General features: G+C 40.2%; 1 protein-coding gene across 17 annotated transcripts in view; it reads left to right on the forward strand.

The window, feature by feature from the left end:
• SVIL (supervillin) overlaps window positions 1-27,126 on the forward strand; it is a 263,352-nt gene that overhangs the window by 162,035 nt on the left and 74,191 nt on the right. For 12 of the 17 annotated variants that reach the window (XM_084875354.1, XM_084875358.1, XM_084875345.1 and 9 more), the window contains 6 exons: window positions 20,524-20,604; window positions 23,179-24,078; window positions 24,438-24,608; window positions 25,245-25,279; window positions 25,902-25,963; window positions 26,247-26,386. In XM_084875354.1, coding sequence (XP_084731480.1) covers window positions 20,524-20,604; window positions 23,179-24,078; window positions 24,438-24,608; window positions 25,245-25,279; window positions 25,902-25,963; window positions 26,247-26,386 — 1,389 coding nt within the window. The remainder of the gene's footprint in view (window positions 1-20,523; window positions 20,605-23,178; window positions 24,079-24,437; window positions 24,609-25,244; window positions 25,280-25,901; window positions 25,964-26,246; window positions 26,387-27,126) is intronic. The other 5 variants (XM_084875352.1, XM_084875353.1, XM_084875349.1 and 2 more) reach the window with 4 other exon arrangements.

Raw genomic sequence — 27,126 nt, forward strand, 5'->3', positions numbered from 1 at the left:
GCAATATTAAAATATTTCTCTAATTAATCCCCTTTTAATGTATATGAGTTTTGTGCACCAGGCCACTAGTATGCAATAGATTCTTGGTGATATTTTGAGTCAGTTGTAATATTAATTAGAACTTAGTTGAGCATTTCAGGTAAAAAGATAGGATAATTAATAGCTTTGTGTGAATTAAAATCTTAATATTCAAAATATTATATAACTTAAAATCTTGAGTTATTTCTTTCTGTTATTTCAAGAGGAATATTACCTAGAAGTTTCCTAAGCCTAGTCTTAGCCTCACATTGCCTTACCATAAAGAAAGGCTTAAAAGAACTGAGAAATTGTAAAGGAATTCTTGAGGAAGCACATGCTTTATTTTATTAAATCCTTCTAATTATACAATTCTATGACTTACAGGCAAAGAAACACAAATAATTTCATATATTGACAGAAACATCTGATCTGTCTATCTTTACATTAAAAATAGTACAAAAGTGCCCTAGCTGGTTTGGCTCAGTGGATAGTGTCAGCCGCAGGCTGAAGGGTCCCAAGGCATGTGTGGAAGGCAATCAATTGTTATGTCTCTCTCTACAACAATGTTTCTCTCTCTGTGTCTCTCCCCCTCCCTTCCACTCTCTCTAAAAATCACTGGAAAAATATCCTCGGGTGAGGATTAACAAACAAACAAACAAAAAAATACTATTAATAGTATACTATTTTTAGTGTGACAAGTATGACATTAAAAATAATTAAGATTTGCTGAAATCAGTTTGGCTCAGTGGATAGAGCGTTGGTCTGGGGACTGAAAGGTCCCAGGTTTGATTCCGGTCAAGGGCATGTACATTGGTTGCAGGCACATCCCGGGTAGGGGGTGTGTAGGAGACAGCTGGTCAATGTTTCTCTCATCGATGTTTTTAGCTCTCTATCCCTCTCCCTTCCTCTCAGTGGAAAATCAATAAAATATATATTTTTTTAAATAATTAAGATTTATTTTGTGATGACACCAGTCATTCATCTTGTAAAGATGGACTTCAAAAGGATTACCATTCTGCTCTCTAGCCCCAGGTAATTCAGGTGTCAGAAAGTCACTGTTGTCTGATTTCCATTTGTGGGAAAGAAACACAAAAATACTTTGTGAACTAAAACACTAACCAAAGAAACCTCAGTTACCCAAGAGCCATGAGTGAAAATAAGATGTCATTCAATATGGAAATAGATAACAGAAAAGTTTAAGAAGATTAAGAATGACAAAAAAGTGTCTACAAATAAGAAAACATTTTAATTCTCATCATGGGTTTGTTCTGTCATTGAAATAGAATGTTTTTCTCACTGCTATGCTATATTGATCAGCTAGCTCTGTTGGGATTTTTGGCTATGATTTTATTTTTGCTCACTAGCATGAGGCTGTTTTTGTTTAATTAAATATGAATACGTCACTCATGAATATACCATCACAAGACTACCTGCAATAGCCTGAAAATTCAAATATGAGCCAAATGTCAATGCTCAGTTTTGTATGTACTCACATATACTGACACATGTATACACAGAGTAATCATCAGCTCTTGTACTTCACTGTACTACTGTTTTTAAGCTCTATAATATAGTATAAGCTCAATAACAGTCTTTAGGCAATATTTAGCTGAGAAATAAATTTATTTTAGAATTTTTTTTTTAAATATATTTTATTGATTTTTTACAGAGAGGAAGGGAGGGAGATAGAGAGCCAGAAACGTTGATGAGAGAGAAACATCGACCAGCCGCCTCCTGCACATCCCGTACCTGGGGATGTGCCCGCAGCCAACGTACATGCCCCTGACCGGAATCGAACCCGGGACCTTTCAGTCCGCAGACCGACGCTCTATCACTGAGCCAAACCGGTTTCGGCTATTTTAGAATTTTTTAATGTTCAGTTTATATGATAAAGAAAATAAGTATTATGTATATACAGGATGGTACAAAAGTAGATTTACAGTAGTTTGTATGGAAAATAATATAATAATTAATAAACAATAATACAAGAATAAACTTGTGCATACTCATAACTATAAATGTACTCTTGCCCAACCCTGGATGGGTATAGGTTACAGGTTCTTTAGCTTAGAAATCCTTTTGGTTGCTTGGGAATCAGGAGAACACATTTTTCTGAAATAAGTTATGAACACACATAGTAATGGACTACAAGACACCTCCCAACCCTCCACTTCCCAATACTGCCAAGCCTGGTAAACTTGGAATTTAGAAACTGTGTTTTCTGGATAAGGTAGTGTTATTAATATGAACCATTCTTTTTTAATTCTTTCAGCCCCCTATGGATTTTAGAATAAAATTTAAAGTCATTTGGAGCCATGGATTATTCAAATTTTTAAAAATCTGAGCTGATACTGTTAGAAATTCTGAATCAAAGCTCCTATTGAATTTGCAACTTTGTTCATCTCTTGATATTAAAAAATAAATAGCCCTGGTGTATGTAGCTTAGTTGGTTGGAATTGCATGCACCGAAGGGTTGAAGGTTTGATCCTGGTCAAGATGTATGCGAGAAGTAACTAACTGATCAATGCTTCTCACATCTATATTTCTCTCTTCCTCTCCCTGTCCCTACTCTCTCTCTCTCTAAAATTAATAAACTTGGTGAGATAGATAGATAGATAGATGATTGATAGATAGATAGATAGATAGATAGATAGATAGATAGATAGATAGAATTTTAAAATGTACCATATTGGTTACTTGTAAGTGGAAACACTTTACCCAAACTCACAGCTGCAGTTTTCCTGAGTATCAACTGTGACTCCCTGTTCCCAATGAACTATGTGACTGGCAAAGGGGAGAATGACATCTAATTTTCTGGTGGTGATCTACTTTAGAAAACCCTCATTCATTTTCTTATTGTTGCTCTACTACAATCTTAATCACTCCTTTTCTCACTGAATAAATTGTAATATTCATGATCAGAAAATTATTCTAGTGTTCTATACAGTTATGATACTGAAATTTGACTGGAGACAGCTGCCACTGGTAAAATATGGTTTGGGCAGGACTCCCTGTAATAGCAGAACGCTGTGGAGGGCTCAGGATAGGCCAGGGCAGCCTCCACAATGAACCTTTTCTGTAACACTGTGACATGCAGACTGGGCCACCTAAGAAGGAAAGGTGCTTATGCTGCCTTCTTATAGTTTATTTCTGATTGCATTTGTCTCCATTGAGAGGTGTGCCTCTAAAAATGATCCCCAGGTCCTCAAGCTTATTTTTTTAGTTAATTGTCTGCTTACCTGCACTGATAGAAATGTCCACAAAACACTGATGCTGAGGCAGGTAACTGCCTCTTAACCCTCAGCATTACTGTCTCTGCCTGTCTCTCTAGTGGCACGAAGGCTGTGGAACACGTGCTCCATGTCACAGCAGAACGTCCTGAAAAACAGACTTCTGAGTATCCCCTCCCCAAAGAAGAGACTTTGAGGTTCCGTCCAGTGTTCGGATAGCATCCTTTTCACCTTTTAGTCCTTGTACCCCACGATCTGCTGTCCTCGCCCTGCTCTCTGAGTTTAGATATTAACATATGCTGAACACACTCTAATTTTCATTTTATTCTTTTCTCACTGGCAAGCATCAATTTTTGTTCATTGACTTCAATATGAATATGTCACCTAAAATACTTGCTACTATGTCCTTAAAATTCAAATGTCTGCTAAATTTTAAATGCAGAAATTTGCCTATGTGCATGAGCCCTTGAACATTCATATGCCTGTGTGTATGTCCAAAGCACTTCTTCCAAACAAGTAACTTTAGCAAATAAACTGTTCATTTTAATGAGATGCTCAAAGTTAATAGCCATTTTTCTTAAGCTGACTAATGTTTTATAATGAGAAGCTGTTGCATAATTAGAGCTGGAAACTATTTTTATTGTGCTGAACTTGACCTCACTTTGTGATCAGGAAGCACTGTTGTACTCTGTTGACTCTTAGGGGTTATACGATATTATGGTATAACATTATATATTGAGGAATAGAAACCAAGAGCAGCTCCTGTCCTCTATGACAATTATATACTGAGTGGCCAGATTATTATGATCTCTGAATATATATAAAAAAAGGCTAATATGCAAATTGTTCCCTCGACCAAGAATGTGACCAGCAGACAGGCTGGCCAACTGCCATGTCCCTCCCCCTGGCCAGGCTGGCTGGACCCACCCATGCACCAATTCATGCAGCGGGCCTCTAACATACACACACACACATACACACACACACAGATACACACACACACACACACACACACACACACACACACACTGAGTGGCCAGATTATTATGTGTTCAGAGATCATAATAATATGGCTATTCAGTGTATTTTCTGGTAATATAATTCTCTGCTAGCCAGTTACCACATCATAAAAAGGTTCTATTACAATCTAGTTCACTCTCTCATGGTTCTCTTTTCCACAGTAACCTTGTAGTCCTCTCTCAGGGAAGGTAGCCTCTGCCCTGTGGGAAGTTGGCTTCCCCAGGACCCCACAAAATAGATACTTGATGTTAAATAATTTTAAAATCTTAGAAACAAAAGTAACCCTGGGGATTATTTAGTTTAAAAATCTAGTTTATACATGAAGAAACTAAAGATAAAAGCACTTAACTAACTGGATTAAAACCACATAACTACTTTGAGGAAACTGAGCCCATTAGCCATCACCCATTTACTTATTCAAGTCCTCTGAATCCATCAGTTCTTTCTATTATACTCTGCTTTTGTTGTTTATGAAAGTTCTGGTTTCCATCATAGTGGAAAAGAGAGATTGCTGTTTTTGCCCTTTCAAGGTTAGAGATTGTAGGAAAGAAGATCAGGGGCATTATATTGTAGAAAAGCCTTGTCCGCATAAACAAAAGGAAAACTTGTATGTAGTCTAGGAGGATTCCAACTTGGCAGGCATCCATCCATCTGTCCATACCTCATAGGTATTGACTTATGTCTTCATTTCTGCTCTAAGATAGTTTCGAAGAAAATTATATTGAGCCATTAAGCCTTCTGTGTTCCAGTCACTGTACTTCTAGCTGGGAAAATATATATATTATATTTAAGTGTGGAAAATAGCTCTGCCAGTATGGCTCAGCATTTGAGCATTGACCCAGGAACCAAAAGATCACTGGTTCAATTTTTGGTTAGAGCACTTACCAGGGTTGCTGGCTCCATCCCTATACGGGGTATGCAGAAGGCAGCTGATCAATGATGTTTCCTTCTCATTGATGTTTCTACCTGTATATCCCTCTCCCTTCCTCTCTCTCAAAATCTATAAAAACATTTTTAAAAATGTATGGGAAATGACCATAGCACAATGGGGTAATTAAGGTTCTAGAAGACAAGGTTGGGTAGCATAAGAAAACAAAAATGCTGTGTTACTTCTTCTCTTTTGGTGAAATGATCATAATTGAACCAAATCCTTAAGAAAGTGGTGAGTTTGTAGGAATGGACAGAGGCTTCCCCAGATAGGAAGGCACAGATGTCCATTGTTGACCTAGAAGGAAGGGGACAATGAGGCTAAGAGCCAAGTGGGGACCAATCCTGGAGTGCCTCAGATGACACATCAAGGCAACCGGCCTTTGCCTTGTGGACAATGGATGCTTGATTATGCGTTTTAGAAAGATCACTCTGGAAGAGTGTGGAGGGTTGATCTGAAGGAGAATTGATTCCAATTATTGAGGCCACTGACGCTGTGCTTGCAGGTGCCTAGACATGAGATAATGAAGTCTGTGGTTCCAAGGTAAGCTTTGCCACTTAATTGGTCCTATTTGACATTTCATTAGATAATCAGGAAGATATTGATGTTAGATTGACCAGATTTCTGGAAGAGGGGTTGTAAATAAGTTTGGTGACATAGAGAGATGTGAGGGAGGGAAGGAACAGGAAGAGAGATGAGAGGAAGGTCCAGAGAGAGAGGAGAGGGAACAGGAGCATGGAGGTAAGGAATCACATGTACCTGGAATAATGGTTGGAAACTATCAAGATGCAATTTCATAAAATTCTGTATTTAGTGGCGGGGGGAGGAGTCAGTGTACAATGTCAGAATTGGGAAACCTGATTTGACAGAAGTTCATGGGAAACAGACTTAAGAGTTTTAGTTGCCAGTAAGGTCTTTATGTGAGAACCTACATGGCTACTCCAATCTTGGGTACACCAATGAAGGTGAACTGTCAATAGCACAAGTGTTCCTGGCCCACCTGTTGTCTGCAGTGTCAGATGACATCTGGGTCTCTCATTCTAATTGAGTTTTTGACAAATAAGAACATGTCCAGAGAGGCTACCTTCTCATCTGCCCTGCATTCTTGATCTTTCCAAGTTTTTATAACCCTCTCTATATTAATAGAATCTGGAATCATTTTTGGAGCCTCTTATACCTTCTCTAGTACTTACACTCTCAAACCAGTCTGTCTTCTCACTGTCTTTTTCCCAGCACAATTATAAAGCTGAAGCTTGGTTTGGCAAAGGGAGTCCTAATGTTATCAGTCTGGCTCCTCATTGATGATGACTCTGCCAAAAGGGAAAAGAAGAGAGAGATCATGAACCAAATTAGGTGTCTCATAAATGCAGCTTCCCCCACACCTCAAGTCTTAGGAAGAAGGACATTCAAATGCTCAACATCCTACAAGGGTGTCATATGCAGGAGGGGATTTTAGCAAGTTGGTCAAGATTCATTCAAACCATGAATGGAACCATGCATTTGATATTATGCCAAATTGATTGTTAAGGATGGTCTCAATGACAGCATTACTTTAGTAGAAGCCTTACCAGAACATAGATACCTTGTCTTAGTCTTTTTCTTGTGTTCTTCCCTGCTGTTGCCCAGCATCTAGCACAGTGGTCTGCAAACTCATTAGTCAACAGAGCCAAATATCAACAGTACAACAATTTAGATTTCTTTTAAGAGCCGAAAACCTACTTCTTCTGCACATGGGCCACGAAGTTTCAATCACACTGTACATGCGCGCCCACATGTGGTATTTTGTAGAAGAGCTGCACTCGAGGGGCCAAAGAGCCGCTTGTGGCTTGAGAGCCACAGTTTGCCAACCACTGGTCTAGCACATACCAGTGAGGACCTACATGGCTACTCCAACCTTGGTACACCAATGAAGGTGAACTGTCAATAAGTGATTTTTGAATGAATGTTCTCCTACTTTCTGTTTTCTTAGTATCACCAAACTATAGCACTTCTTGAACCATTTATTAGCCCACAGTCTATAGAGACTTGTACCTGAATGTAAATCGTGGGTCATTTCATTCATCCACAGACTCGTTCTATAAAAGAAAAGTCAGCTGGCTAGCCTTTTATCTAACCATGGATCAGTGGCACCAGTCAGCAGACCACCCTTGAGTAGCACTTGTTTATGCTATGAGGCTTTTTCCACTTTGAGGTTAGAATTCTTATATTATACTCTTGAGTCAGTGTGCTCATAAATGTTAAGCTGTGAGTAGTAATCACAATAAGTGAGCAAAAACACTATTGGCTGTTTATGAGACCGGATTACATTTTTTCTAGGAGGAGCCATTAGAATTCAAGCAGGAGACATGGAAATCCAAATTCAACTGGGAGTCACAAATTTGATCCATTTTGGAAGGCCCACCACAGCCCTTCCTCAGACCCCAGTGCTTTCTCAGACAATTCTGTGTGTATGCACGTTCCTCCTGACGCCACCCTTTGCTGGCTGAGGTTGCAGCATTCAACACTGAGGTTAGCTGAGATGGAAGAAATTGCTTATCTCACATGTTTCTCCTGCATCTTCCCTAAAAAGACTCTAAATTTCTACCTTTTATTACTCAAAAAGTGCTTAATCTGTAATTCAACAGTGATATATTTTTAATTGGGGTAAAATTTACATCAAAATTCACATAGTTTAACGATGGTGCAGGTTGATGAGTTTGGGGAAAAGACAAGCCTTTACCCCAGTCAAAATAGAAAAGGTTCCCATCAGCCCTGTGCCTCTGTCCACTAACATTGATTTCAGAGAGGAATGGAGAGGGAGAGAGAGATAGTATCAATGATGAGAGAGAGTCATTGATTAGCTGCCTCCTTCATGCCCCCTACTGAGGATTGAGTCAAAACCCAGGCATGTGTCCTGGACAGGAATCCAACAGTGACCTCCTGGTTCATGGGTGGACACTCAGTCACTGAGCCATGCCAGCCAGGCTGATTCTTGACTCTACTTAGCTGCCATACTCTGGTCATATCATATATTCAACTCATTATATAAAACTAATCCTGCCTACTCTTTGTGTTTTAACCAAGCCTTAATTGTGAAAAGTAGTTAAGCACAAGATTAAAGAATACTGAAGAAAAAAAAAATTATAGCATCCATGCAAGATTTAAAGAAATAAAAACAAAAGAACCCAAGACATTGCTACCACTATTCAGAAGTGATCTCCTTTAAAAACAAAACAAAACAAAACAAAACAAAACAAAAACCTGTTATAATAGTTTCTCCAAAACAATGCCAGAAATTAATTTTGTCCTTTTATGCAATGATGTGGTTTTTAATCTGAGGTTGGGCATCCCTCAGGCCCCTGTAGTATTATGATTAAGCTGTGCTCCACAGTGGAGAACTTGGCCCCAAACTTCCAGTATGTTGGGTGGTTAGGGGGTGAGTTAGCCAGAACAACTCTGTACTCTGTTTCACCATTTTGGGGAGCCAAGGCATGTGTTTAATCAGCTTCCCGGATGAAGAATTTAGCTTCCTTACCAATGTAAACACTGAAAGGACCCACTCTGGGTTCTTCTCATTTCTTAACTCAGGTTTCCCAGTCTCTTTAGGCTTCGGAGAAAAAATATGAAGAAAAGAAAGAAAAAGATTAAAAACAGATTTTTGGAATTGACTGTGTGTGGTCCACATTTTTAAAACATTTATTTATTTATTTTGTTTTTAAAGGATAAACAAAGATATTTGAATTAAAAATCCCATTAACTGCACTAGACATCTGTGTCAAAGTAAATCCCTGAGCTGTGACTCTTCCCAAGAGCCCTGTGAAGTATGCTGAGTTAGGGATTTTAGAAAGCTTAGGTTTTAATATTTTTATTAAGGTGTAATTTATATACAGTAAATTCACCCTTTTTAGGTACAAGTCTGTGAATTTTGACAAATATAGAAAGTTATGTAACTTTCACTGCAACCAAGATATAGAACGACTCTATTAGCCCCCAAATTCCCTCGTGTGCCTTTGTAATCGACCCCCGCCCAGGCCTTAACAAGCAGCAGTCTATTTTCCATGCTACAGTTTTAGATTTTTAATATAAAGATCAAATTCTTTGAGTATTTTTTAGTATTTCAAGAAAAATGATTTTAAATATAACGTTACATGCAATAAACAACATTTTAAGAAAAAAAGATTTTAAATATAATGATATTACCAAAACTGTACTAACATAGTATAGCATAAAAGTTGTAGGAATTATTAAAAATTTGGAAATAACAGGATTACTTCTATTATATTCTAAAATATTTGTTTTCACTGGCTCTTTTTTGTTCATCACTTTATGTTGTTCATTGTATTCCACATCTGAGTGAGATCGTGTGATAATTATCTTTCTTTCTTGACTGCCTTATTTTGCTTAGCATAATGCTCTCCAGGTCCATCCATGGTGTTGCAAATGGTAAGAATTGCTTCTTTTTTACCGCAACATAGCATTCCATTGTGTGAATGTACCATCGGTTTTTAATCTACTTATCTGTTGATGGGCACTTAGACTGTTTCCAAATCGTAGCTATGGTAAATTGTGCTGCTAGGAACATAGGGGTGCATATATCCTTTCTGATTCGTGTTTCTGATTCCTTGGGGGGATATATTTCTAGAAACAGGATTACTGGTTCAAGTGGGAGTTTGATTTTTAATTTTTTGAGAAAACTCCATACTGTTCTCCACAATGGTTGCACCAGTATGTATTCCCACCAGGAGTGCACGAGGGTTCCTTTTTCTCTGCATCTTCACCAGTACTGTCATTTGTTGATTTGTTGATAATAGCATTTCTGACAGGTGTGAGATGGTACTGCATTGTTGTTTTGATTTGCATCTCTCAGATGATTAGAAATTTTGAGCATGTTTTCATATGTCTCTTGGCCTTCCTATGTTCTCTTTCAAAAAGTGTCTATGTAGGTCCTTTGCTCAATTTTTTTTATTGGATTGTTTATCTTCCTTTTGTTAAGTAGTATGAGTTCCCTATAAATTTTGGAAATTAAACCTTTATCAGAGATAACATTGAAAAATATTTTTTCCCATGCAGTGGGCTTTCTTGTTGTTTTGTTGATGGTTTCTTTTGCTGTGCAGAAGCTTTTTATTTTGATGTAGTCCCATTTGTTTATTTTCTCCTTAGTTTCCATTGCCCTATGAGATATAATAGTAAAGATATTGCTACAGACATATGTTTGCTCTTTTGCTGCCTATGGATTCTTTTAAGATTTTTATGGTTTCCCATTTCATGTTTAAGCCCTTTATCCATTTTGAGTTTATTTTTGTGTATGGTATAAGTTGGTGATCTAGTTTCATTTATCTTTGCGCATGTATCTGTCCAATTTTCCTAGCACCATTAATTAAAGAGATTATCTTGATTCCATTGTATGGTCTTGTCTCCTTTGTCAAATATTAATTGAGCATAATGGTTTGAATCGATTGCTGGGTTCTCTGGTTCCATTGGACTATATATCTGTTTTTGTGCCAGTACCAGGCAGTTTTGAGAACAGTGGCTTTGTACTGTAGCTTGATATCTGGTATTGTGAACCTTCCAACTTTGTTCTTTTTCGGGATCTTTTTTATTCTATATGAATTTTTGGAGAGTTTGTTCTAGGTCTGAAATATTCCATTGGTATCTTAATAGGGATTGCATTGAATCTATAGATTGCTTTGGGCATATGGACATTTTAATGATGTTGATTCTACCAATTCATGAACATGTATATTCTTTCACTTGTTTATGTCTTCCTCTATGTCTTTTTTCAGCATCCTATAGTTTTCCCAGTACAGATCTTTTAACTCCTTAGTTAAGTTTATTCCTTGGTATCTTAATTTTTTTTTAATTGCAATTGTAAATGGGATTGTTTTTTTAGTTTCTCTTTCTGTGAGTTCACTATCCTATATAATAAAAGGGTTAATATTCAAATTATGACGCACACTGACCACCAGGGGGCAGATGCTCAATCGTCGGTGTGCTCCCAAAGGGGGAGCACTGCTCAGCCAGAAGCCAGGCTCATGGCTGGCAAGCACAGCAGTGTTGGCAGGAGCCTCTCCCACCTCCGCCTCTGTGGAAGCGCTAATAATGTCAGACTGCCAGCTTCAGACATTCCCCAAGGGTTCCCAGACTGTGAAAGGGCACAGGCCAGGCTGAGGGTCCCTTTGAGTGTATGGATTTCATGCACCAGGCCTCTAGTTGGTGAATAAAAAAGCCATAGATTTCTGGGTGTTAATTTTGTATCCTGCTACATTTATAAATTCATTTATTAAGTCTAGTAGTTTCTTGATCGAGTCTTTGGAGTTTTCTATGTACAATATAATGTCACCTACAAATAATGAGTGTTTACTTCTTTTCCAATTTGGGTGCCTTTTATATCTTCTTGTCTGATCGTTATAGCTAGGACTTCCAGTATTGTGTCAAACAGGAGTGGTGAAAGTGGGCATCCCTATCTTGTTCCTCTTAGGAGAAACGGTTTTAGTTTTTGACCACTGAGTATGATGTTGGCTGTAGGTTTGTTATATATGTCCTTTATCATGTTGAGACATGCTCCCTCTATTCCCACTTTGCTGAGAGTTTTTATCAAAAATGGGTGTTGGATTCTGTTGAATGCCTTTTCTGCATCTAGTGATATGATCATGTGTCTTTCGCTTTGTTTATGTGATGCATCACGTTTATTGACTTGTGAGTATTGTACCAGCCTTGAATCCCTGGAATAAATTCCACTTGATCATGGGATATGATCTTTTTAAATATATTTTGTGGAGGGTTTTAACATCTATGTTCATCAAGGATATTGGCCTGTAATTCTCTTTCTTTGTAGTGTGCTTTATCTGGTTTTGGAATTAGGATAATGCTGGTCTCAAAAAGAGAGTTTGGAAGTGTTCTTTCCTCTTGGATTTTCTGAAATAGTTTGAGGAGGATAGGTGTTATTCTTCTTTGACTATTTGGTAAAACTCCCCTGTGAAGCCATCCGGACCTGGGCTTTTGTTCCGTGGGAATTTTTTGATTCCCGCTTCTATTTTATCAGTTGTTATTGGCCTATTCAGGTTTTTTTATTCTAACTGATGCAGTTTTGGGTGATTGTATTTTTCTAGAAATTTGTCTATTTCATCCACATTGTCCAGCTTGTTGGCATATATTTGTTCATAGTATTCTCTTACAATCCTTTGTATTTCTGTGGTTTTAGTGGTTACTTCTCCACTTTCATTTCTGATTTTATTTGGGTCCAGTCTCTTTGTTTCTTGATGAATCTAGCTAATGATTTTTCAATTTTGTTTATCCTTTTAAAGAACCAAATCTTGGTTTCATTGTTGTTGTTTTTTGTTTGTTTTTTTAAGAGTATTTTGTTTTTGTCTATTCAAAAGCCGTTATATTAGAATTTAATGAAATGGTTTAAAGTGATAGGAGAAATGTTAATGTTAATTGTTTATAGTATTCTGAATAAAGAAATATTAAATGGTTGTAATTTATATTTATAATGTGGTTTATACAAAGTACATTTTTAATTTCAGATATCCTAGTGAATACTCAAAACACAAGTCAAGTATGCATACTAAAATTATTTTCCCTGATACTGGCATTATACATGTGTCATGGCCAATGCATGGATATTTATTGATGAACAGTTGACTTTTAGCTATTGTGATGTTGAGCTTCCAGTGTGCTTGGGAAAGTGGAATTAGGTTTCATGTATTAGTAGGTATCATGTCACATTATTATTTCTTTCTGACTGAGGAGCTGAAGATCTCTCAGGGATAGCTGAGAGATCAGTCAAGCTGAGTTGAAATATTTCCTTGGTCCTCAGAGTAGTTATAATTCCTCCCACATAAGATCCAGTATTGCCTGTTCTCAGTTTATTCTTCCCATGAATTTTCTCATTTCCAAACGGGTAATTCTTACACAGATCTTCTGATATAGATTGCTTTGGTGGGAGGAGACAAAATTTTATCTGCCTTGCCAAGTCTGGGCCCCAGCATCCCCCTTGTACCACTACCCGACTCCTACCTCAGCAGTAAGTGCCCTCCGAGTCCAGTTGCTCTTCACTTCTGGACTCCTTTGATTTCATGTCATACATTTGGAGAGAGAAAGAAAGTGACTGGGTTTTGCAGGATTTACAGGTAATTGGGTGACTGTTGGCATGTGGTCAAATCTGTGAATGTGACCACCACATCTTTGTGCTGTCTGTCCTGAGCCCTATAGCCCATGAGCACTGACATCTCAACTACATCATGACTCATTTAAGCCATGGAGGCGGTTGTTTTCCAGAATACAGAAGCCTGTAGCTTTGGAGGAATAGAAGATCTAGGCCGGGGTGCCCTAGCACTAGGTTAAGCCCATCCTTTCATTAACTAACTTGTGATTTGGCAGTTAATATGCTTTTTGCATCTTTTTCTTTTTACCTATAAAATGATAAGAATACCACAGAGAGCCCTAACTGGTTTGGCTCAGTCGATAGCGTGTTGGTCTGCAGATGGAAGAGTCCCAGGTTAGATTCTGATCAAGGGCATATACCTTGGTTGCAGGCACACCCCCAGTTGGCAACTGATCAATGTTTCACTCTTGTCAATGTTTCTAACTCTTTATCCCTATCCTTTCCCCTCTGTAAATAAAAATAATAATAATAATAATAATAATAATAATAATAAATAATATTAAAACAAAAAAGAATACCTGAGAGAATTGTTATAGAGATTATTTAACAACTAGTGGCCCGGTGCACAAAATTCATGCATGAAGGGGAGGGGGTGGTGTCCCTCAGCCCAGCCTGCACCCTCAACAATCTTGGACCCCTTGAGGGATGTCCTATTTAGGCCCGATCCCTGTGGCAGTCGGACGTCCCTCTCACAATCTGGGAACACTGGTCCTAACCACTCGCCTGCCTGCCTGCCTCATTGCCCCTAACCGTTCTTTCTGCCAGCCTGATTGCCCCTTAACCACTCCCCTGCTGGCCTTATTGACGCCTAACTGCTTTGGTGCCAGCCTGATCGCCCCCAGATACTCTCCCCTGCTGGCCTTATTGCCCCCAAGGCTTTTATTAGTACAGATATGACCCTTCACAGAAAATTTCACTAACCCTGCTTTACAATAAGGGCTTGTCAATTGAATCATTGGGGTCAGACACCAAGGTTTCCTTTCTTTGAATAGTGGAGGGAATAATTACATCTTGTCTTTAGGTTGCCCTGAACATCAAATGAGATAATGACTTAAGAAAGTATAAAAGCACCACATAAAGACAACTGTCTTTTTCATGTACTGAAAAGACAATAAAGTGGTAAAATGAAAAACACTATTTTTATTCTCCCCTTCCTTCCTTTGCAGCCTTTACTTAAACTTTGAAATTTATAAAAATGTCACTCCTATTTTTATTTCTTTATATTCAATATTATTTTGTATTAGTTTTAGGTTTTATGTTAGTTATAAAATAGTGGTTAGACAATCATATGCTTTACAAAGTGTTCCCCGATATTTCCAGTACCCACCTGGCATCATACTGTCATCACAATACTATTGACTATATTCCCTATTTAAGTGAGAATAGATTTACAGTTTCCTTCCAGGCTTTCTTTTGTATCGTTTGCCTTTCCTTTTCTTTCTCACTTCTTCCCTCATTTTCCTTAAATAGTATTTCAATTGGCCCTCAAAGCTCAGTGAAGGCACTGGGACATGCTTAATCCATTTTACAGACCAGGAAACTGAGGCCAATTCCAGTTGGCTGTGGAACTGGACTCAGCTCACAGGGAGCCTTCATAGCCTTGCTCTCCGCCCTTTCTAAGGGACAGCCGTCAGGCAAACAGAACAAACCTTCCTGTCAGGCTTTGGAGCCTCTTTCTCAAGCACATCTTCATTGTGGATGCTCCGCATTCTTTCCTCTCCCTCATCCTCTGCCCCTATTCTTTATTGCCCCCCTCCCCCCCTTCTGGGAAGCAGGTGGTAGGCTTCACACTCACTGTGCAGGTGTGCGCTGCCATGGGGTGGGGTGGGGTGGGAACAGGGGTTGGGGTGGGTGTGAGCTTGCTTTTGGGCCAAGACAGGAGCAGGAGTCGCTGCCTCTCAAGTGCGAAGGCCACTGGTGTGAGGCCTGGTAGCGCCGGGAGCTTCGCCAAACCACTGCAGTGGGGTACCCGGCTGTGCAGCACCCCTCCACTGAGGTGGTGTCGACCCTCAACCCCCACCTCAAGGCTGCGGGTCTGCGCCCCTCCTTCCACACTAGCAGTCATCGCCTCTTGCTTCCCTCCAGGCTGATCCGCATCTTGGGGCCACTGTAGAACCTCACTCTCCACAGGCGAGGCAGATCCCTGCCTGCTGGCCCCCTGCCCTGGCCCAAGCCCCCTCTGGTGCACCCCACCTGGGTGCTGTTCTGTGCCCCTTGGGCTACCGCCTCCTAACCAGCTGCTTCACTGAAGCCACAACACTCATCCGAGTGCAGTTCTGTGCCCCTTGGGCTGCCCGCCTCCTGGCCAGCTGCTTTGCCAAAGCCACAACACTTGCCCAGGAGCCGCCCCTCAAGTGTGCCCGCAGCCAGGCCTTTCACACTGCTATGTGTTCACCTCTCTGTTTCATGTCTTGAACTGGCACCAGGTTCAGGCATCCTGTGGCTCAGCCACACGATCTCTGAGAGGCCTGGTAGAGTCAGTCTCTGCGAACCTGTGGATCTGTGGCCAGAGGCCCGGCCTGGGTCTCAGTAACCCCATGCCTGCTAGAGAGGGCTGTTGGAGGAGGACTGGAGGCCATCAGTCATTAGCTCCCCATCTCCAGAGGGGACACCACAGGCTCACGTCCCCACCCGGTCCTGCTGTGGGCATAGCCTCCTGATTGGTTGTGATGTTATGGAGTAATGAACAATTTGCATATGCATATTCCTCTATTATTATATAGGATTACTCAATTTCACAAACTTACATTGAGACCTGCTATTTGCCATACACTGTCTGAGTGCTGATGACCCAGCGGCCTCTTCTTTCAAAAAGTGGAGTTGGAGACAATAAATCAGTATGTAACGAGACAGATGTGAAAAGTAATATGAAGAAAATTCAAATGAATCAGTGAAGTTAGAAGGTGAATGGGGGTTGCTATTTCATATGAATTGGTTAGATAAATATCTCTGAGAAGACAGTAATTTAGCAGAAACTTACATAAAGTGAGGAACAAGCCATGTCCCTGCATGGACACTAAGCATGGAGTGTTTGAAGAGGCCCCTGGTCAGCAGTGAGGCAGGAGCATGGGGTTGAGGTGTCATGATAGGGATGAGATGTGTGGGGACTGGTAGGCAGGTCTGGAAGGGCCTATAGCCCATCATGAGGGCTTTGGGATTTGCTCTAAATTAAACCATATAATGGTTTTGAAAAGAGGAAAGACAGATCTGCCTTCCAATCCCATATAAATAAGCCTAATATGCAAATTACCTCATCGGGTGGTCGTTTGACTGGGAGACTGGGAGTTTGCTCATTATGACTTGCACTGACCACTAGCAGGTGGCATGGAACATGGTGGGTGGTGCAGCACTGGCAGCAGGTGACAATGGAGGTGCTGCCAGCCCCAATAGGTCCGACAAGAGCAGAACCACAGTGGGATGGTGGAGCAGGTGAGCGGGCTGCACCAAGCCAAGGCGGATGCAATCAGGCCAGGGTCAGAGGTCAGCTGGTACCTGCCCTTCCATGCCAGATGCTCACTTTTTGATTGACAACCAGGCCTAGGGACCGCACCAGTGCATGAATATTTAAAAATAATTTCTGTGGTTGCTAAGCTGAAAACAGACTGTATAGGTGGGCAAGCATGAAAACAGGTAGAATAATTAGGAGGTCATCTCAGTAATCAAGGTGGGAGATGGTGGTGAACTAGAGTAACAGCTGAGGTAGCGAAAAGAGGTCATATTTTGAAGTTAACAGGATTTGCTCATGACAGATGTGGCTGTGGTGTATGAGAGAAACAGACGTGTCAAGGGAAGTGAATTGAAATGTTTGGCCAGGCCACCACGAAGAAGGAATGGCCATTTGCTGAACTAGGGTTCCAGTGGAAGTGAGGCTTGGAAAGAAATGAAGAGTTCCTTTAAGATGGCCACTAGATATCCAAATGGAAATGTCAAGTAGCCAAGTGAATGCAGGAGTCTGTGTTAAAAGGAAGATTGGAGTGGAGATGAATGTTGCAAGATCCTGGCCATGGAAGTGAAAGCTGGATGAGATCATTAAGGCTCTGACTATTGATGGAGCAGGAAAGGAGACAGAGCCATGGGCTCCCAAAGGTGCAGGTGGTGAGTGAGACAGAAGACAGATGAAAGGCAGATAAAAGGCATGTGTATCAAATGCTTCTAGTAGGTGAATAAGGAAAGGACTGAGAAATGACCACAGTCTGCATGCATTATGTGGATGTTACTGGAGAAATAGGAGTTCACATCTAATTATAACAGATTTCAGTGGTCTAAATTGCTATAATGCTGAAATAGGGCAGTGGTCACAGCATAATGTACAGAAGTAAAATCTAGTTGAGGGCAGGGGGTAGGGGCCCAGAGGAAGGAGGAAGGAAGGGGGTAGGGAATGGGAGATATCTATAATGCTATCAACAAAAATATATATATTTAAAAAATACACAGAAGTGATGACAGACAGATCCTTGCCTGTCAGTGCAAACCAAAACTCAAAGTAAAGTGATTTTAGAAAATTCAAAGAATTTTATTACAATTATCATTCTATTCTTTTGGGAATTGCTATGACCTAAAATTTGTTTGTATCCTGGTATTGAAGAACTCTTGCAGATAGGTTGTTAAGGGTTTGAGCCGGTAAACATTTTAACCCCAATGTAGAATTTCCATTGTCCTTTCTGTTTTATAGGAGGATACAGGTCAGTATAGCTTTCTTTGCCTATGATTTTTCACCGAAATATTTTCAGCCTGGTATAATTACAGCTGACCCTTGAACAACATGGTGGTCAGGGGCACTGTGATTAACTTGACTCTCCAAAAAGTTATCCCTTGGTATCTGCAAGGGATTAATTCCAGGACTATGTTCTGTCCAAAGCAAAATTCTTAGTTGCTCAAGTCCCTTATATAAAACTAGAGAGATACACCCCCCACCCCCACAAAATTCGTGCATGGGGGAGGGGCTTGTATCTCTCTGCCCAGCCTGCACTCTCGCCAATCTGGGACCCCTCGAGGGATATCTGACTGCCCATTTAGGCCTGGGACATCCCTCTTACAATCCAGAACTGCTGGTTCCCAACTGCCCGCCTGATTGCCCTAACCACTTCTGCCTGCCAGTCTGATCACTCCCTAACCACTCCCCTATAGGCCTGGTCACCCCTAGCTGCCCTCCTCTGCAGGCCTGATTCCCCCTAACTGCTCTCTTTTGCAGGCCTGGTCACCCCTAATTGCCCTCCCCTGCAGGCTTGATTGCCCCCATCTGCCCTCCCTTGCAGGCCTGGTCCCTCCCAACTGCCCTCCTCTACTGGTCTGATCACCCATAATTGCCCTCTCTTGCAGGCTTGGTCCCTCCCAATGCCCTTCTTTGTCAACCATCTTGGGGTGGCCATCTTGTTTCCACATGGGGGCAGGATCTTTGACCACATGGGGGCAGCCATATTCTGTGTTGCAGTAATGGTCAATTTTCATATTACTCTTTTATTAGATAGGATAGAGGCCTGGTACATGGGTATGGGCTGCTGGTTTGCCCTGAAGGGTGTCCCTAATCAGGGTGGGGGTTCCTTTGGGGCATGGGGTGGCCTGGGCAAGGTGCCTATGGTGGTTTTGCAGGCCAGCACATCCTTAGCAACCCAAAGGGAGGCCCTGATATCTGGGATTTATCTTCTATAATTGAAACTTTGTAGCCTTGAGTGGAGGCCAGGTCAAGCCAGGGTGGGTGGGAAGCTTGGCTTCCTCCATTGCCAGGGGAAACCCAAGCCTCCTGCTCTCTCCAGCTCCATGGCTATTACCATTTTTGTTGGTATTTATTTATCTTCTATAATTGAAACTTTGTAGCCTTGAGAGGAGGCCAGGGCCTGCCAGGGCGGGCGGAAAGCTTGGCTTCCTCCATTGCTGGAGGAAACCCAAGCCTCCTGCTTGCTCCAGCTCTGTGGCCACTGGCATATTTGTTGGGTTAATTTGCATACTCACTCCTGATTGGCTAGTGGACATGGCTGGTGGGCATAGTGGAGGTACGGTCAATTTGCATGTTTCTCTTTTATTATATAGGATGGCATTGGACAATGCATACAGTTGGCCCTCCACATCTGTGGTTTATTCACTGCATGCATGTGAAACCCAGGGATACAGAGGGTTGACTCTATATTTACTGACAAAATCCCCATATAAGTGGACCTGTGCATTTCAAACTTATGTTATTCAAGGGTTAATTGTGCTCTGTCAGATTCAACCTTGCATTATATTCTATTTCATATTGAGGAATGACTGTGTAAAAAATATATTATCTTGCTTAGCATGGTATAAGCTTTTTAATGACTGGTTGGTGCCTGATTCACTTTTGTTACTTCTCGGAGTTTAGCTCAGTGCCTTGTACATAGCAGGAATTCAATAAACATGAATCAAATAGACTTGAATTAGTATTGGCCACTGTTGTGTTGGCTGCATTATTCGGTGATAAATATAAAAGGAAAATGCATTATTAGCAATTAAAGGTATGATCTTATTTACTTTCTTTTTTATTACTTTATTTGATATGTACAGTTTCAGATGCTGTTTTTATATATAGCTATTTACCAATTTACCAATGTACCTGAACAAAACTTAGGTATGAGATGTTGCCTTATATTTTTAATCCAATTTTTTATAAGAGAATTGGTATTTGTGGGCAAAATGTGACTATTACAAACCCTTAATACTTTCACATTACCTGAAAAAACACTATATTTGGTGGCTTTAGATATATTTATTTCAATCTCTTGATTTTAGTAGTGAACTATATGTCCTGGAAATTCCATGACATGAATATAAATCCCATGACAAAGTGTGCTTATACATTTTCAAAAACTAGGAATACTCTTTACTTAACAGAAATTAGCCTTTCAGGTTTAAATTATAATCAATTTTCTAAAATTGCTTTTGTTTGAATTTTGATTTACACTGACAGGCAAGAACTTTTCTGTCACCATTTCTGTACATTTTGCTGTGACCACTGAAGTCTGTTACAATCAGATGTGAACTTCTGATATCCCAAACCTATCACCCCACTTCCCTATTTGCAGTATTATAGCAATTTAGTTCGTAGCCTATAAACAATTCAGATATATGGCACACCACTTTTTTCCAACTATAAAGAGTCTAATTTCTGTGTATGTGTGGACATTTTAATAGACATTTTCTGAAGTTTTGTTTTTTGTACATGATAGTACAGGGAAACTCAAATATGAGTGGTTTCTGCAGAAAGATTCCGAAGGGGACACACCTTCACTTATCAACTGGCCTTCCAGGTATATTCCAAATTGAAACTCTTGGCTTTTGTTTCCTGAGTGCTTCTCTCCCTTCTGCCTTGCCTGCTGTTTCTCACATCACCCAGTGCTAATTCTCCTCTTTCTAATGGCAGTGCATTTGAAAATCACGTGTTCAGAAAGAGCTGCTGGAAGTTACTTCCTAATCATTTGCTTTTCTCCTTCAAATGTTCTAATATCTCCTCTACTAGCATTTCCTTTTGCTCCTCTTTTTGAAGCCTTTTTACTTGTTTTTGTCCTCTCTAGCCACCTCCCACACTGCCAGTCAATCTGGCACTTTTGGTTGCCCCCCTCCTGAGGCCAGCTACTCCGCTGGTGTCCCATCTTGTCAATACCCCTTCACCAGTCACACAGACTCCTTGTTTTCATGTCTCCTCATCTCTACACCAATAGTTAATTCTCAGCAGTTAAATAGAGTGCCTGTAGTTTTAAAAGCAGGCAAAATCCCCTATCATTTCATTTTTCAGATTGGAGGCAGGGAGAGGCGGAAGGAGTAAGAATGAATAAGTCATTGGCAAGACAAAGCACCCATATATTGAGTTTCTAACAGTCTTTGTTCTCAACTGAGGACAACATTCAGATTGTCTCTGGTTAGAAGGACAAATTCCAAGGGAAAAGTTGAACCACATTGAACCACATTTCAGTCTTCTTTTAATTAACAAAACTTGTAAATATGAAAACACCCAACACTGGCTAGTCTGAGAAAAATAACAACTCAGAATCCCTTTTCCCCTAAATTGTTCATAGTAACTGCCCTTCATGTATCTTCATTTTTCTTTAGTGAAGTATATTTCGATATTCTGCATCTCATGTTGGAAAACATGGAGGTGTTCACATCAAAGTTAGCAAGGTGAATTGGTCATTTAAGGAAATAGTGTCTTCCTAAAGGTATATATCAGAAATAATTATTTTTGATGACTAATCTTAAGTAAATAAAGGTTTCACATTCCCCAAGAAATCACCTTTCCTTCTTCAAAAGCATGCTTTATTTTTAGTAATCCATTCCTAAGCAGTTTCAATGGTTTCTCATTTCTCTATCTGGTATTTCAAAAAATAAGAACTACTGTGTTTCCCCGAAAATAAGACATCCTCCGAAAATAAGACCTACTTACGGGTTTCCTTCTGAGTGAAATATAAGGCATCCCCCCGAAAATAAGGCCCCCCCTAGGCTAAACATGAGAGATTTGGTCCACTAATTCTGAAAGAGTCACAAGAAATTCACCAGGAAATTCAGGAATTGGATTGTTATGATGATGTTCCAGAAGATGATGACATGATTGTCATTGAATAAATGAGTAAATTCTTGATACTGTAGGATTCACAGTGTGTCTGGTTTGCGTTGACCACTACCGTACTACCGTACCATATACAGGTAATAAATTTCCTTTATTTTCATTTAACAATAAATGTGTACCATATTCTTCTTCATGGAAAAATAAGACATCCCCTGAAAATAAGACCTAGCTCATCTTTGGGAGCAAAAATTAATATAAGACACTGTCTTATTTTCGGGGAAACAAGGTAGCTAGGACTATTAAAGCTATGGGTTTTGCAAATACTTATCAAGTTACATACATTTTGTCTCTATTCTTTCTCTTTAAAAGATAAAGTGACTAAGGCAGGTAAGTGCCTGAGGTCACACAACTAGAACTAGCTGAGCCAGGCTTTGTGCAGAGGTCTCCTCCAGCCCCACAACCAGAGCTCTTGGCTACTTTGTTTCTGCCATGATGGAAACATAGAAAAGTAGCTTTTAAAATGGATTAAGTTTTGCTGTCAGAAACAACCAGAGTAATCTCTTTTTACATTACTTTTTAACTAACAGCCTAATAGGAATTGCTATTTCAGAGGAGAGAAAAATGTTTAGTTTATTAATTCTTTCAACAATGATCTTTTCTCTAATATTCTTCTGAGTGCTACACTTATTAGTAGTAATGATGAACAAATTGGTGACATGTCTTCTGAATGAATGAATGCAATCTGCACTGCATGAAAAGCTTGTGAATGTTGAGGTGTGTGCTTAGAAGAGGTGATTATTTGTTGTATCTTGAACTCAATAAAAAAAAAAAAATCATGAATACTCTTACATTTCCAAAAGATGATGAAATCACATTTGGTCAGTAGGTGTAGGTATGTCTGGAAACTGCCCACAGTCATATGCTAGGCCTGTACATGCAGAAAGCTTGCTGTTCACAGCACCAGCACCAGTGTGCCCTCATGCATACTGTGGTGTGCATTGAAGGATTGTCTGTGGCTTCTGGGTATTCATTTAGTTAGAAGGCATCTATTATCTCCCAGGACAGCATCTGACCCCTGAGCTTTACGGGTAGAGTTAGTTTTGCACCACCCTGGCATTTGAATGCACATTTGAAAACTCATTTCAAAATCATTCATTTTGCAAGCAGTGGGCTTCTGATATTAACTACCCAAAATGCTTCTTCACAAATTGTTCTCTCGTTGGTTTTATTTCCGTTGACTGGTAATCCATGATGCATGCATGCTTCTTTCCTGTTAAGTAGTTACTGCTCTTTGCAACTTAAACCTTTTTCTTTCTTAAAGAGTTAAAGTTAGAGAAAAATTGGTGAAAGAGGAGAGTGCTCGCAGCAGCCCTGAACTTGCCTCAGAGTCCTTAACTCACAGGAGAAGCCAGCCCGTGCCAGGGCATTACCTGTCCTTTCATTCAGAAAACTCGGCCTTCGATAGGGTCACGAGCAAGGCAGCGGGCTCTGCACAACAGCCGATCCGTGGCTATGTCCAGCCAGCAGATCCCGTGCACACTGCCATACTGGTGACCTCAGAAACCCCGGAAAGTGTGTCTGAGAGCAGCTGGGTGGGATCAGCCACCCACAATGTCATACAGCCTCCCGCCCTGAAGGTTCTCGAAGGTGAGAGAAGAGATAGCCCCATTCTCCATATTTGTGAATCACAAACAGAAGAAGATGTGCCCCTTGCTGAAGCTCTCAAGAAAAGCAGGAAAGCACTCTTGGATTTAGAGGACGGGGGGCTTGTGAGAAGCCATGAGGACACTTCTGGAAATGAGGACTTTGGTAAGCCTGCCATTCTTGGCACCATCACCTTAGAACATCGCAAGGAGCCAGAAAGTTTTTCACACCCACCTCAAGCTCAGCACCAGTTCTCTGAGAGGATGGGCAGGAGTGAAATGGTTTCCTATGTTCAGAGTGAGCCTGTATCCCAAGATGCCAGAGTGACAGGTCACAAGAAAGAAGCACCTAGGAGGAAGCGCAAGGTCCTCACCCGTTCCCTGTCTGACTACACGGCCCCCCCTCAGCTCCAGGCCCTGAAGAGTAAGCACCCAGCTGCAGAGGGACAGCTGGAGCTGCAGGGTCCCAAAGCTGAGGGGTCCCACTCGGAGCTGAGCATGCTGGACACCAAGGTCTCTGTTGCACAGCTCCGCAGTGCATTTCTGGAGTCTGCCAGTGCCAGCAAGAAACCTGAACTGTAGGTGATGTTTCAAAAGTCCTCCTGATGTGTCACTTGCACGTCCTTGGCAAAATTATTAATTTCTCAAGTTGTATTGCGTCCTGCATTGAATCACATTTAAGCTTAGCTCACAAGTGTGCAGGGCAGACCATAGAGGACATGGCTCTAAAACTACCATTCTGCTTTGCCTACTAATGGGGAGCTGGAGGATTGGGTCTCTGGAGTGCTCCATCTCCTTTGCATGCATGGGAGAGGAATGCAGTGGGATTTGGTGGTATCTGTGTCTTGACTCACTGAGATGCATAAACCTTTGCTTTATTCTCTCTCTCTGTCTCCCCTGTCCTCTGCTATATCCTCTCTCCTGATGATTCTAAAAGCCAATCACGGCTTGAGAGGTCAACCAAAGGAGTTGGCTTGCCTACCAGTGTGGAACGGGAGAGAGGGTCCCAGAAACCACGACGCTATTTTTCTCCTGGTGAAAGTAGAAAAACTTCTGAGAGATTTAGAACTCAACCTATAACCTCAGCAGAACGAAAGGAATCAGATAGGTAGGCACATGTATATCTAGGAACTAACTCACAGGATTGTCATCACAGTGATGGTCCTGATGCTGTTTAAATGGAATGTGTTCTTCCACCTAATCGATGCGGAATATTGGCTGATATAAATGTATTTTTAAAGAATGTTGTCTTTGACAACAGAATCCCAAGATACTGTTTTAAATTGCACTTAAACTACAAGAAGAAAATTTTTTCTTCATTTAATGTTTTTAATTTTTTATGCCCTTGTTAAGTTAGAATCCAAGTTGAGTATTCACCATATTTTAAAATAACTGAGGAATATTCACTTTTAAAATGTCTGCCTGCTTGTTGTATTTGAGTTTTTTATTATCACTTGATTATCCCTGGAAATGATAAGGTTTGTCTAAAAAATTATCATCAGTCATGTTAAATAAGTCACTTTTGATTCTGGTTTGTCTCCACAAGGTGTCCATTTGGCTGGGCTGTGTGCACATGCATTCCATGGTGTCTGTTAACTGTACATATATGTTCACAACTAGAATTACTATCAGGATGATATTCTTTAAGAAAATTTAATTGCATTTTTATTTCTATGATAATTTATATGGACCGTATACTCACACCAGCTAATTTTTTATTATTATTTGCTAATGTCTTTCCTAGGTCTACTTCAAATTCAGAAATGCCAACTGCTGAGGGCAAGTATCTGCTTTCCTTTTGCTTCTTTATCATCTCCCCCAGATTAGATTTAAATAAGATTTTTGCTTTTTTTGAGAATGAGATTACCATGTATACCTATTTCTTACTCTTTTGAAGGCATTCTTTCTGTCAATATAACAAAACCTAGTTTAGGTTTTCAGATGATCTTTCTGCTATCTTTGAGAGAGAGTTAGAATATTGATGAGTCAGCAATAATAACATAACTGATTTGCTCCAAAGAAGTAGGTTTCCTGTTATTGCTGCTACTGCTGTTGAATAAAAAAAAAAAAAAAAAGTGCCATTCCTTCCCCTGCAAAACTGTTATTAAATCTCAACTTGTCAAATAGAACAATGGAGAATTACCATCCAGACAAAATTTTGTTTGGTTACTTACAGTGGAAATGAGCACCTTTTCACTGAGCAGAATGGGCTTCCTGAAGGGGGAGATACTGCCAACTGTAATTTTTAGTATTTCCATTCTTTTTTTTCTTTTTTTCTTTTTATTAAATTATTATCTGTGTACATATTCAAAGCATTTTCAGGCCAGCCTTGACAAACTGTTTAGGATCTTTACATACATTTTTTAATGATGTCTAGTTTTTATTTCATGGCTTTTCACAGATGAAGAAAAGGTAGATGAGCGAGCCAAACTGAGCGTTGCTGCCAAGAGGCTGCTTTTCCGGGTAAGATGTGTGAAGTGTTTGAGCAGCAACCCTCCCGAGGGTGGAACTGTCACCCTCCTGAGGGAGGCACCCACGGTGTCCTGCACCTGGGCCCCCTGTGGCTCCCCTCTCCTCAGATCCTTGGCTGATGTGACCACAAGCTGACACAGAACAGTGTTCCCTTCCAATAGCGATTCAAACCTCTCGGGATGTTTCCCAGGGCAGGGGAACAGAGTGGAAACATTGTGCTGCCCCTATTTCCTTTTCTCGAATTCATGGGATTCTACAATGTTTCTGATCTCAGGAAATGGAGAGGTCATTTGATGAGAAACCTGTTCCAAAGCGATGTTCGAGAAACGCGGCCGTGGAGCAGAGGCTGCGGCGTCTGCAGGACAGGTCCCACACCCAGCCCGTGACCACCGAGGAGGTGGTCATTGCAGCCACGTGAGTCCCCCTTCTGCCCTTTTGGCCTTGGCTGTACTGTCTTTTTAAAAAAAAGACATTTGAAGACTTCTAAAGAAAACGAGGTGATTGGGAGATGGTTTAGTTAGAAGCCACAGAGAAGTTGGTGTTTAGGGATTTTTCTTACTGTGGTCTCTGAATATCATAATGGGATGTGTTATCTATTGTATCTATTAGAAAAACATGAAGAAGAATTTTGTTTAATTTTTTTGTCTCTGCATTTTTTTAATCTCTTTACAATAGAAAATTTATAAAATGAAAGTAAATAAATGAATATAATGAACCCTATGTACTCATCACCCAGTTTCAATAGTCATCAATTCCTGCTGTACCTCTATCCCCATCCACTTCCCCTTTTCTCTTTTATTATTTTCAAGAAAACACAAAATATCAATTCTCTCATTAATATTTTAGTATATATATAATGAAGGGCTCTTTTTGTTTTTAAATAATCAAAAATTTAAAAAATTAATTGGAAGTTTGATAATCTTTTTAACAATTTTTGAGCAGTGTGTGTTCTAATATGCTCAGAATGGATTCCCCAAAGTAATACATTCATTCACTCAGGGATAATCACTTCCATTAAGTGAAAACTGTTATTGGTTGTTGTTGTTTTGTGTTGTTATTAATCCTCATCTGAGGATATTTTTCCCATTGATTTTTAGAGAGAATAGGAGTGATATTTTTCCCATTGATTTTTAGAGAGAATAGGAGGAAGTGGG

The sequence above is a fragment of the Pipistrellus hanaki genome, assembly GCF_964339955.1.
Source record: "Pipistrellus hanaki genome assembly, chromosome: 1".
Classification (NCBI taxonomy): Eukaryota; Metazoa; Chordata; class Mammalia; order Chiroptera; family Vespertilionidae; genus Pipistrellus; species Pipistrellus hanaki.